Source organism: Ascidiella aspersa, chromosome 3, assembly GCF_963924565.1.
Source record: "Ascidiella aspersa chromosome 3, kaAscAspe10.2, whole genome shotgun sequence".
NCBI lineage: Eukaryota > Metazoa > Chordata > Ascidiacea > Phlebobranchia > Ascidiidae > Ascidiella > Ascidiella aspersa.
This window is the reverse complement of record NC_139449.1, coordinates 23,371,554-23,384,056: the sequence shown is the minus strand read 5'-3', so window position 1 is coordinate 23,384,056 and position 12,503 is coordinate 23,371,554. Positions and strand designations below refer to the sequence as shown.

Sequence of the window (12,503 nt, the reverse complement as noted above, 5' to 3'; positions counted from 1 at the left end):
TTATTATCCCTCGAAGTAGCCTAATTAGCCCCGAAACTTCTCTCGCGTTCTCCTGGTGGAAGCGGGTAGGCGTACCTAAGTTTGAGAAACCCTTGTTTAAAAGTTATCTTCGGAGATTGTTACGTGCTTAATTAGAACTACAAAATTATCACTGGTTGCTAATTAAGCACGTAACGGAGATCAACCAAAATATTTTCCTACCAGAAAGTGCAGTCAAGAATGTTCTAACTAGCGACGAAATTCAAAATCACGATATCCCTAATTCACTATTTATCGTATTCAAATAAAGAAAATATAATCCCATGTGTCTTCGAAATATTAATGACAGATGTGAACAAGCATTGTATAAAGTTTGACCCATCAAAAGTCGTCCTTAGCGGAACACGCACGCAGTAGCCAAACCTAGAGCTAGAAATCAGCCTGCGCCAAAGTTTAAACTTTCGACAGCGGACATACCAATAGCGTGCCGAAAGATTAAGCAGGATCAGGCATGAGAAACTACCATAGCAACATTTTCTAAAAGGTTATTTAAAATATAGCGAATTGTAATTTACTCTGCTGTACGTCAAATTTCCAAAAAAGTGTTATTATCAATTTGTCAAAAATTCAAAAAACCTCTGAAAGCAATTTACGGAGTCCATATAGTACAGTAGGGAGTAGGCTATAACCGTAAAAGTCTTTGTTTGCTTAAGTTTTCAAAAGGTAGTAGAATTATACTTAGAATCATACGGGCTGCCGTTTTCCAAAGGCAGTAGAATTATACTTAGAATCATATGGGCTGGCATAACTCGGTCGTAGGTTATAATTTATAACTTAGTAAAACATCAGCAAGGACTTGTTTCAAAACAGATAGCGGACCATTGTTTCCATTTGAAAAAACTACCAAATAAAACTAAGCCTTCATTCACTTCGTGGTAATAAATTTTTGACCAATTTACAAAGTGATACGAGGCTATGACCCCACAAACTATATTTTTTGCCAACTTTATCTTCATATTTGCAAAAATATTTCGCGCCCTCGAGTGAACATTCTTCAAATGTCCGTTTGCTTTGTCCATTTTAAGGTACGGTAATTTTTCAGCGACGTGTAATATTGTCACCGCGCTATGTGGCCTCCGGACAGAAGTGTCAAACTGGAGGTTTATTGAGGGCTCATGATATATGACTACGTAGGGGGGCAACAAATGAATGAAAAACAAAAGCTGTTTTGTAATCAATTATATTTATTGCATCTTTACTATGGTAGAGTGACATAAAAAAGACACGATTTAAGAAAACGTTATAAATAAAACGACTTTAATTTGCGCCGCCGGCGCCAAATAACTTTAAGATATTGTTGCTTAAAAAAAAGTGAATATTGTTAAAGCAGCAAAACCACCCATTCAAGACAGTAGGCTATTTAAAATACCCAAACTTTTCCTGCCCAAACGTCTAAACTAGATGAACGCAATGCATGATTTTTTAGGGCGCGTTCAAATGTTTCACGTGGTTTTAGTGAAGCCAATCAGCTATGGGGCGAAAAGCACTAATGTTTGTGCTCAGTGCGTCAAGTCTTTTTCTATGGTAAAACTCTTGACTACGGCCGCTGCGTTAACATGAGCCCACAGACAAATGAAAAAAATAAACTATAAAAAACGTATGTTTTAATTTCTATAAAAAAATCGCGTTTGTAACCTTACGAACATCACACAGCGTTTAATTTGTCCAAGTTTTAGGTTGGAGTAGCGTCGTCCTAATTGGCTTGGGCAAAGTACCCTAAGTAAGTAAGAAATGAGTTGGCACTTCTGTCAATTTTTTTGTTGTGGCTCCTTGCGGTTAACACAATAAGTTTGAATAAGAAATGTTGGCCATTGATTTCTTGTTGGCCACTCATTCATTAGGGCTTAGATTTCACTATATTGAAGATTTGAACGTCATTTTTAAGATTTCCCTTTTCAATGGTGCCTCAATAGTTTTAACATATTCCACGGTAAAGACTTGTTGTTTCTTGACAAACTCTTCCCAAAGATGTACTCCTCCACCAACACCAAAGTAAAAGGCCTTACTGGCAATATATGCAGCACCGTCTTCATGTAAAACATGTTCCAAAGTTTTATGCAGCCTTTCGTAATATTCAAGACAGTATATTGTTTCTGCAGAGATAACGACATCAAACTTTGTGTTAACCATGTTTGGAAAATCTCGCCAGTCACCACTTAAAAAGCTAATTCTGTTTTCTACACCAGAAATAGATTTGTCAAATAGTTTTTCTATGATTTTAGGGTCATCCAGACTTTCAGTCGTAAATTCATTCGGCCACTGTTTCAAGCATACATTTAGCAGAACGGATGGAATTGTTGCATTAGTGATGACAAAACTGTTAAAATCCTGGAATGAAACATGCAGAGCCCCATTCCTTAGCGCAGAAATTCCAGGTAAACCAATCCCACAGCCTAGCTCCAGGACCCTTTTTTCCTTGACAACTGCCTCCTTGATGGTGAATAAATAGTTTGATAAATCAACAGCACATTCCCAGACTTTTAGTCCCCCTTCATATATAGTAGGTATTAGGTCAGTTTCCATATGAAGAAGTTGCTTTTTAGGTGGAGGACTTGCAGAACTTAATTGCAATTTTTTTTCAGATGGTTTGATACCATGCGGTTGCACATAGTAAATTTCTGTTATGTTTTCCAAATCAACTTTTTCTATTGTGTATACAAATTCTTGTTTGCTTGATTGCCATGATAATTTTGCTTTTTCAACAGTGTGTACTTTAAATTCAACTTCCGAAGACTTTTTTTTCAACTGAACACATTTTTTTGTTACATTTTTATCTTCGTTTATATCTTCCTTATCCAGGGTAAAATCAAACCTAAAACTCATTATTAAACCTATTAAAAAAAATTAATGACAAAATTATTTGGGCAGTAATCTTTTAGCGTTACTTAAAAGAAGAGAACAATGTTTTTAGGTTAGCGACTTTTGGAAAGACAATCATTTATCATGTGTAAACTATCTTTAATATGTTGATTGTTCTCCATAAATGGTGTATCTTTAAGCATGAAGTGTTGTATAAACAATTGAAGTCCTTGGTTAACCAGATCCTTCTTTTTAGAAACAAGTTTTACGAAAGGTGTTGCAAGTTCATCAGTTGAAACAGCGATCACTGCTTTGATAAGATTGCGCAAGAAGGTCACCATGGTAGGGTCAATTTTTGCAAATTCAATTGCCTAAAGATAAATTTTAAACAGTTTTAAAGAAATGCCATAATACCAGATTAAAATACACAGCACTATACCTTTAAACATGACAAAGGCACTTCTTCAGAAACTACCAGATGAGCAAGAAGTTGGGTGACGTTATTAGTTTGTTGAGTCGACATACTGGATAACAGTTTAAATCTATCCCAGAAACAGCATTGCAAAGACATCACAAACTGTCTATAAGAAACTGTTGTATTATGTTATCTTAGAAAAAAAAATTACAACTTATATCAATACAATAGTCAATCATAAGGCTTATGTTTGCATATATTTTTTGAGCTTGCATAAATAACATACAGGTAAGCATCAGTGGAATAGGTCATTAAAAATGACAAAATTACCATATTCAATCAGCTAAAGTAACACCCTTTTTTACAACTCTGCAAACTGCTGTAATACAACAGATAAACTAAGGGCACACAATTGCACACAACTGTTTAGTGTTTAAAAGCTCCAAATTCTTCCTGTTAAAAATTGTAATGGCTAACTTTACTTTTTTAAAAGCAACCCAAAATGACAAGATATAATGTACATAATGCTATGTAGAAAGCAGTATCAAGACAACATACATGCATCATAAATAGCTTAAATGTCGAACTCATCACATTGAATGAATTAATTTTGGAATTATTATATCTTTTCGTTAGGAGACTCCCCAAGATCTACCTTTACAAGAAAAGAAAACTATCTTGTCATTAGTTTTCCTAAGATTAGTCCTTGTAAAACTGAAATTGTAAAGAAGTACAGGGAGTGGTGTGGCACAATTGTGCATGCTTTATGTTAATTAAATGCACATTTTAATTTAAAGAAATTCTGCAAATCCCCAGGTTAGGCTGTAAACAAAGTAGATGCTGAGATTAAAAAATTGTTTAGTGCAATTTGCTCCTTGCGAGTGCAGAGTACCACAAGTGCATTGCACATGGTAAAAGTCTGAATTATTTAATAGTAAACTGTAAGAGGCATGCTATGCGATAACTATGTAAACCCACTAAAAAAGGAGGTTAAATCATTGGAAAAAACAATTAAGGTAGTACAAAAAATTTTAAGATGGCATGACAATATTTTGAGTGTATTTCTTTCAGACGAGTGTTGATTGGTAGACACTCGCCTGAACGGCAAGTGCAAATTTTAACTCAATATCAACCCTATATTTAGTGAAATCCTCACAACAGCATTTCTTTTCAAAAAAAAGGTACATAGTAACATTCTTTATTTCTTCCTTAATAGTGAATTAGTGACATATCAACTTTTCTTCTGATTTCAAATTAAAAAAAAATATTAATATCTGTTCACCTGTCATGCTGGCAAAGCTTTTTCAACAAATGAAAATAAAAAAGGTTAAACTTTTTCTGCTGCTGACAACATTCAACTAACACAAAGCTCACTTCCCGCAGTTGCTTGCCCTAAAAATAAACAATTTGTAGTTAATATCAAATTGTTTTAGGATCCTGAAAGTATCTCATGTAATTATTTTGTTTATATTTTTGTTTTCAACAAATAAAAACATGTTTTTATCAGTTAATATAATTAATTAAAAGTTCACAAAAATGGATACTTTTAACTTTAGCTTCAAAATGTTTCCAAATGCATCAACATAGTCCTCAGATGACAAGGCAGCATAAAATATCCTTTTTCTAACATCTGTGTTCATCCTTAGTTTCCTTGCCATATCAACCAGTTGTGTACTAGCAGATGAAAATGTCTCATCTAGAAGTGTTTAAAAGTTTTCACGTGTTGTATTTCTTTATTTATTGCTTCATCAATATGACATATATACCTTTAGGATTGTTTTCTGTCCTACTGTGCAACATTGGAGTGCCCGTCCATGCACTTCCTATAATCCACCATCTCCCCTTGCTTTCCCCAAAAAGCAAATCCTAAAATGCGACATATATGTGCCATTTAATTTACACCAGTTTTATATATTTTTTTAGTTAAATTGAGGTTATTTTAACCTGATAAGAAACGTTAGGGAATTCTTCAGAATCCACTTTTGACATTGCCTTTATTTTCTTATTTCTGATTGTCCAGGTCTCTGCATCATATCCTAAAAAATTGGTAAAAATGGGTTGCATTTGTTATTGGACACATATTAGAGATAAAAAGAGTATATATGACCTTACATATTATATATATAAGAATGTGGGTACTTGTGTATGTATATACTTGACACAAACTATGGCATATTGCATATAAAATATGTAACACTAACATACCATGTAGTTTTCTAGCATTGTTGTTTTTTATTGCATTAAGTACTTCCAGCAGGTAGTTCGTTCTCGATAGGGGCCCATCAACCACAGTTTTCTGGGCAGCTTTTGTTATATTATCAACAACTTGTTTTAACTCTGTTGGATTTTCCTTTCTCAATTTAAATCCGATTGCAGTTAATGTCAGCACAAGGAGTTCCATGTCTTTTTCACTAAACTTTTGACACAAGATTTCAACCAAATCTAACAGTATTTTTGGTTGTATGGCTTTCAGTTGAAACAGGCTACAGAGCAGCTGCAAAAGATTGTTAAATTCTTTTCCTGAGCCATAGTTTTCCTTTTCAAACAAAGCGTTCAGTTTAATAGCAGTAATCTCGATAAAGTGAGCTATTACAGATGTGCCAATATTGCAACACAGAACTGCCATTAACATGGCAGATTCTGTTATTAACCTCTCTGGAATGGGATCAGCAGTGTGAAACTGCTCCAACATCAGTTCTGTCAGGCATTCCACCACATGGGCTCGGCTGTTTGACTGAAATATGTTTTCAATGTCTTGGCAGATGCTGTGAAGATTCGCTTCACTCAATCTGTTTAATGAGCCTTTAAGCTGTCTCTTGATTTTTAGCTGTTTATCTTTTTCCGCAGCCAAAAATGCTGTGCGTTGAGCTGGTGGCACATATTTATGAGTTAAGTCACCAAGTTCCTGACTAGGCTGAACAACAACATCTAAAGTTGACTCAGTTATGTCACAATTTACATCCTCATCGGATGAATGCACTATATCACTGGTGGAGTCACCCATTGATAACAACTGGTCATGCAAATCATCGGCATCCGACTGCTCACTTTGTATGTGCACATTATCTGGCACAGTCTCCGTGTCCATGTTTTCATCACAATAATCTGTGGTAATACAAAAACATTAAAATGAGTCACATAGTTGGTGCTACTTGTTAGTTTGGTGCTTTATTACTTTAGCCTAATAAAGCTATGTTTAGGCTTATTTCGGAAGTTTACCTACCACCTTAATAAATTTAAAATTTATTTCTCACAATATTAATTTTAATCACATACAAATTTCACAGCATATTATTAGGATCAAAATTTAAACATTTTTTGCCTTTATATAAAAAATATTTTTGCCTTTATATAAAAATAACTTATTTCTTTGAGACTTCAAAACAGAACGCACTAAAATAATTTTTATTCCATACCTTCATTAACGTCACTTTCTATGTCAGAGGAAGATTTATCTTCCTCACTAAGATCAAGGTCTTCTTCTTTGCCGTCTATCACATTCAGAATATAATCCAAACCATCATTCACAAATGCAGTTGGAAGTTTGTCCATTTTCTTTTTCTTTTTGTTCATATGCATAAGTTTTTCCAGGTCACTGATTTGTTTGACTTCAACGCGATTTTCCTTCACCATGTTTTCTTGCTGCTCTTTCTGTTGTTTTTCTTTTTTTCTTTTTCTTTTTGTGGCTCCACTGGCCCTTTTCATTTCACGTTGTTTTCGTACTTTCTTGTTTTTTTGAACTGTTGTGTCAATTGTTGTACTTATTGCATTTGAATGGCTATAAAGCAAACGTTTCATCTTTTTTTCAGTTTTAATATTTCTTCTTCTCTGTTTTCTGCCTATTGGTTGCAAGTGGTCATTTTTATTTATCACTGGAGATGAAAGTTTTTCTTCATTTGGCAAGACATTGTTTAAGATTTTATTGATTTGCTCTGAATTTAACCCAGGAGGCTTGTTTTTATTAAATTTTCCCATAATTAAAGGTTTTACACTATTTTGGAAGGAATATTAATATTAAAAAAAATCAAAGGATTTTAAATAAATTTAAAGAAAATTAGCACCGTGACAAGTCTAATCTGCATTCTGTGTGCGCACCTTAATCAGTAAGTTTAGTTGTGCTCAAGCTCCGGAGCTCTCTTTTATTATAGGTTAGCTCCAGCTCGTAGTCTGTCTCAAGCTCCGGAGCTCTCTTTTATCATAGGTTAGCTCCAGCTCAGCTCCGGAGTTTATTAATACCACTGCTCCGGCTCCATTACGTCAAAAATGTAGTTTGAGGATGAACGCTTAATTTGCAATATCTAGCGTTTCAAAATAATCACAAACAAAATAACACAATAAATAAAACACCACAATGGTTAGTTAGAAAAGGTGGCGCCAAAAAGAGGCAACAATTCTTAATTTTGTGAAGGTTTGCTGTTAAACTATGCAACTTCAGCCATTAGTAATAGCATAGCATCTTATGAAATACATTGAGCCGGAGCTATTTCTTAAACAACTGGCTCCAGCTCCTGCTTCAGCTCCATTTGAATTTTACGTAGAGCTCCTGCTCCGTTTAAAATGCACGACTCCGGTGCTCCGGCTCCAAAGCCCTGGCTGTCACTACATGGTGGCTACATAGTCCAGATTGGAAACTTTGGATTTTGCGTGGGGAGACGATTTTTCAGCTTAAAATTGCGCGGCTGTAATAACATTTCCGCCCAAATTTGCGAGGCTGTAATAAAATTATTTGTAAAACTTGCACGGCTAAAAATGGAGTAGCCTACTTATACTAAAAACTGTTAGCGTGCCGTAAGTTTTGTCCGTTTAAATTTTTCGCCGCTGACCGCATTTTACGTTGGTTTTACATAAAATGCGCGACTATGACCGCGGCCGAGCCTTACTTTTAAACCTGGTATACTATACATGGTCGCCCTCGCGCCGAGATCTCGTCGTAAAGTTCCATGAAAAGAAATGGTTACTGTAAGTGAAATTGATAACAAGTTTTTTTTCTAGTTTTATTTGTATACTTGCATGTAGTTAATACTAAAAAACACACCTATGCTAAATTAGTGCCGTGTGAACACAGGGCTGATCAACGTTGTTGCACACAAGGTGGTTCCCCAGATAAATTGTCACAAAAATGTTTCTCTTTTAGTGTTATTGGCCATAATATTGCTGGTAGTGAAAATAATTATAGTTAAATTTGGATTATTGTCAGATAATGTCCTAAGTCAACCAAATTTTTATATGTTAAATATCTTTGTTAAAGTTAAATAGTAGATTGGAATTTGGCATGTGTTGCGTTTATTCATGGTTGAGCAGTTTATTGTTGATACGACAACTACGTCTAGATTTTTGATATCTTTATGTAAAATTTTATAATTAAAGTATAAGAATCTGGTGAAATTTTTCCTAAAACAGTTTAAATAATTTAATAAATTAATTTTATTTCAATATGTAATTTATCACATTAAAAAACATTATAATAGCGATTTGATATCGATGTGTTTTTGTCGCGTACTATCCCTCTAATGCTGTTCCACGACCAGCAAAGTCTATATCCTTTTTTTGACAACACATTACATTTTTTATTAGTGAAATAAACCATGGAACCTTTGAATCCTAAATCTGTGAATGCCATGCTGAAAGGAATTGACAGGTAAGTTTGGAAACTCGGCGCTGGTCTAGAATCCTACCACAATGCAAATTATTTGGGTTAGGGTGCGGGGTTAGCGTTTGGGTTAGGGTGGGTAAAGTATTAATATTAAATAATGAATATATTAATACTTGACCCACCCTTTCCCAAACACTAACCGACACCCTAACTCAAATATTGCGTGTTGTTTTAATAATGTGGTAGGATTCTAGACCAGCGCCGGAAACTCTCTTAGCTTTGATCCTTTATTCTAGCAAAACTATTTATGTGACAAATCCCCCCCCCCCAAAAAAAAATAATTAAACAATTTGGAAAAATTCTAAGGTTTACCTTGCCTTTTAAACCATATTGGCTGTGATTCACTGAAAACTATGGCAAGTTCACTGCAAGTTGTTTTTGTGTAGCCTGAAATTGCCCTGCTATAATAATGGCTGTTCCAAAAGTTGCTGGAATAATTATATAATTATGAAGCATACTATACCCAGATTGGAAACTTTGGATTTTGCTCGGGGTAGACGATTTTGCAGGTTAAAATGGCACGGCTGTAATGACATTTCCGCCGAAATTTGCGCGGCTGTGATAACGGTATTTGTGAAATTTTGCACAACTAAAAACCGTTAGCGCGACGTAAGTTTTGCGCATTTGAGCGATTTTTCAAGGCTGGCCGCATTTTACGTTGATTTTACATAAATTGCGCTGGGGATAAAAGAGGCCTTACTTTCCAACCTGGTACTATACTGAAAACCATAAGTTCAACGAAATTTTGCTGATGAATGCATTTTACCATGATTTTTCATGAAATGCATTATGACTGAGACTGAGGGTGCAAGTGTGTATAGGATTTTTGTTTCCAACCTAGCTCTGTCACACCACATTTTTCGCCAGATTTGTTATACTTTCCAGAGGGGGCTGTGGTTACACCGCTCATAGGCTAAAACTATTTGAATAAAAATGAAAAGCGTGCTTTAACTCAAGTGGGAAGAAAATTGCTGGCTGTAGGAGCCATGTAGAACAAACTTAAAAAATTCAAAGATTATCATTAGCTTGCATGGCAGACACCCAATTGGTACAACTGCTCTCCAATCAATAGTATTTTATTATAAACCATCCTTCAAAACTTTAGTGTTGGGGTTTGCTACGAGTAAGTTAAGGTGACTAACTCTCTTAATATGCATTCCTTGTATATATCTCACTCCAAGGAGCAGGCCGCTAAAGATACTTGCTTGTAACTTCTTGAATTCTAGATATAGACCCTTCACTCCGTTGATATTGCTTATTGAGTATATACAGAAATGTTGGTATTCAACGTAACATGGTGATTCAAGTCGTTGGATAAAGAGTCAATTGAATGGCATAAAGTAGAATGAATTGGGAAATGCCAAACCCACTCGCTTGGGGGTTGGTTACATGTCAGTGCTGGACACCGGTGTAGTATGTACTAAAGTTGGGCAGCGCAGTTTGGTAAGATAGGAGAATTACTTCCTATTGCTACAAAAACCAATATTTTTATATTAATATAACAGGGTTGATGTTTATTAATATAACAGGTTGATGTTCATTTAGGTACAATCCTGAAAACCTTGCAATCCTAGAACCCTATGTGCGACGACAGATAACTGAGGATTTTTATGATCTATCAGCAAACCTTGCGGTTTTAAAACTGTAAGTACAATAAAGTTTTCATAATTCTTTGTGAATGCTGTTGCAATATTACTAATTTTTTAAGTTTGATAAAAGGGGCAATTCAGTACAATATTTATATAGATATATAGTTTTGTGATCTTACGTGCTCATATTCACCATTGCTACATTATAGAAGTCTACCAATACACTTTAACTACATTAATTCATTCTTATAAAGCAGTGGTCCTAATCTTTTTGACGCCAAGACCTCTTGAAAAACCTACACATCTGTCCAATTTTTCTGTATTACATGTAAACCAGTCTACATTACCAATATGTTTACATTTTCAGGCAGATTGTTTTAAATTTGATATGAGTGTCCTGATTTATGACAAAACCACACACAAGTAAATAAAGTTATGTGTTTATCTGTGTCATAACGACTTTTGTATCTCAATGAAGAAAAATGTAACTTGCACTGACGTTACAATTCTTTAGCTCCATAGACTGGTAAAGTAACTTGAACAAAACAATAGAAATGGTCAAGTGCCCATCGTTCCCATTTCTATTAGACAATGCCATAAGACTGGAGCTATACTCCCGGCAATTGATTGATTGAAAACAAGAGTAATAGCAACGTGATTAACATGACTGGTTGACTAAAGCAAATGCCAATATCACAATTGTTTGACTGGCTGTTGTTATTGCTCCGTCCACTGCTTGTTACTAACTTTGTTTTTTGTCCATTTTTTGTTTTGTGAAACATGGCAACCCTTCATACTTTGACCAACTTGCGAACCACTGTTGTATAGTTTTAGAAAAAATAAGAGCCCTTACAACAGTAACGGATGTGTTATACTCCACTACAGATATCAATTCAACCCAGCATTTTTTCAAGTGGAAACTGTATCAAATATCCTGCTGAAGGCTCTTACAGCTTTGCCCAATCCAGACTTTTCATTATGTGAATGTCTGATTGACCAACTCCATCATGAAGACTTGCAAGTTGGACGCTTGATTTTTCTTCACCACTTGTTGGAAACATGTGACTTCAGAATGTTCTGGGTTAGATTTTTTAGTTGGTATCATTTTTTTCATGAAAACAGACCATTTTCTCATGTTTCATGTAATTTAAACATACCATGACATATTACAAAGGTTATACCCCTGTTGATGCCACCATAAACTGTGCAACATTTCATAGCCGATTAGGTTAACTAGTTGTATTTTAAACAGTGTAAAAAGTATAAATAAATTTTAAGGTTTGAAGGTATCACAAATTCTTTTTGTTATATTGTTATTTTTTAGAGGGAGCTCCGCGCCACTCCAGATCTTATCAATGACGTTTCTGGTTTTGAGCATGCCATTAAAAAATGTAATCCTTGGTGTTTTATTTTTTTATAGAAATGTTGTAATATCTATACATTATCTTAACACCTAAATTTTTACAGATATCTGCTACACTGTTTCAATATCATATCAGCATATTAATGTAGAAGAGTTAAGAGCACTTCTGGGGGACCTTGAAGACAGTGAACTTCAAATGTGGATAAATTCATTCAAGTGGACACTAAAAGATGATGGCTTGCTTTTTGTTACTAATCAAGAAGAAATTGTTAAGACCAGAAATATTGTTGACAAGGTCAACTTTGAAAGTAAGTTGAAGTACATCGTAACAAACATTTACATAAAAAAATTTTAAGATAGCATTTTTTTATCTGTTTCAGAGGTTCAAAGTGTCATGAAATCTGGATTGGTGTCCTGATGTCGTCGATGTCTGTTTTTCTAGCCTTGAACCTTTTTATGCGTAATGTCTGCTAAATGGCCGGAGCGCGGGAAATAAACTTCTGTATAAATGGCTAGAGTGCATTATTTTGTCAGGAGTCTTTATTGACCTTGTAATACCTACTAAAACTGGGTTTTGATTATTGCAGTTTTGTTTTCCAAAAAGATATTGCAAACTTTGCCTAAATATTTACCTTATGCCGCCAG

The 12,503-nt window shown here is 34.8% G+C and overlaps 2 protein-coding genes and 1 pseudogene across 3 annotated transcripts; 1 reads left to right on the top strand and 2 right to left on the bottom strand.

The window, feature by feature from the left end:
• Nucleotides 1-1,222: 1,222 nt before the first annotated feature.
• LOC146160959 (histidine protein methyltransferase 1 homolog) lies at nt 1,223-2,862 on the bottom strand (annotated as a pseudogene).
• On the bottom strand, nt 2,812-7,692 carry LOC146160958 (nucleolar MIF4G domain-containing protein 1-like). Of its 2 annotated transcripts, XM_083383661.1 has the most exons (9): nt 6,670-7,692; nt 5,459-6,358; nt 5,198-5,289; nt 5,020-5,119; nt 4,798-4,949; nt 4,628-4,645; nt 4,536-4,552; nt 3,278-3,419; nt 2,812-3,209 (listed from the first exon to the last, which is right to left on the bottom strand). In XM_083383661.1, exons 1-9 carry the CDS (start codon nt 7,226-7,228, stop codon nt 2,952-2,954), a joined length of 2,238 nt encoding a protein of 745 aa, XP_083239787.1. In that variant the 5' UTR covers nt 7,229-7,692; the 3' UTR covers nt 2,812-2,951. The 2 variants fall into 2 exon arrangements, with proteins under 2 accessions (XP_083239787.1, XP_083239786.1); XM_083383660.1 differs by having other exon boundaries at nt 4,536-4,645.
• A 1,072-nt stretch (nt 7,693-8,764) lies between these two features.
• LOC146160957 (eukaryotic translation initiation factor 3 subunit K-like) lies at nt 8,765-12,370 on the top strand. Its single transcript, XM_083385378.1, has 6 exons — nt 8,765-8,891; nt 10,452-10,550; nt 11,381-11,576; nt 11,820-11,886; nt 11,963-12,166; nt 12,239-12,370. Exons 1-6 carry the CDS (start codon nt 8,839-8,841, stop codon nt 12,274-12,276), a joined length of 657 nt encoding a protein of 218 aa, XP_083241504.1. The 5' UTR covers nt 8,765-8,838; the 3' UTR covers nt 12,277-12,370.
• The last annotated feature ends 133 nt before the right edge of the window (nt 12,371-12,503 follow it).

Bases quoted from the DNA above. Each gene is read 5' to 3' on its own strand.
- LOC146160958 (XM_083383660.1), bottom strand. From the start codon at position 7,228: ATGGGAAAATTTAATAAAAACAAGCCTCCTGGGTTAAATTCAGAGCAA. The intron at 5,290-5,458 runs GTATGTTAGTGT...CCAATTTTTTAG, and splicing joins CAATGCTAGAAAACTACATG to GATATGATGCAGAGACCTGG. The intron at 3,420-4,535 runs GTGAACAGATAT...AGTTTCTTATAG, and splicing joins AAGCTTTGCCAGCATGACAG to ACAGTTTGTGATGTCTTTGC.
- LOC146160957 (XM_083385378.1), top strand. From the start codon at position 8,839: ATGGAACCTTTGAATCCTAAATCTGTGAATGCCATGCTGAAAGGAATT. The intron at 10,551-11,380 runs GTAAGTACAATA...ACTCCACTACAG, and splicing joins AACCTTGCGGTTTTAAAACT to ATATCAATTCAACCCAGCAT. The intron at 11,887-11,962 runs GTAATCCTTGGT...AAATTTTTACAG, and splicing joins TGAGCATGCCATTAAAAAAT to ATATCTGCTACACTGTTTCA.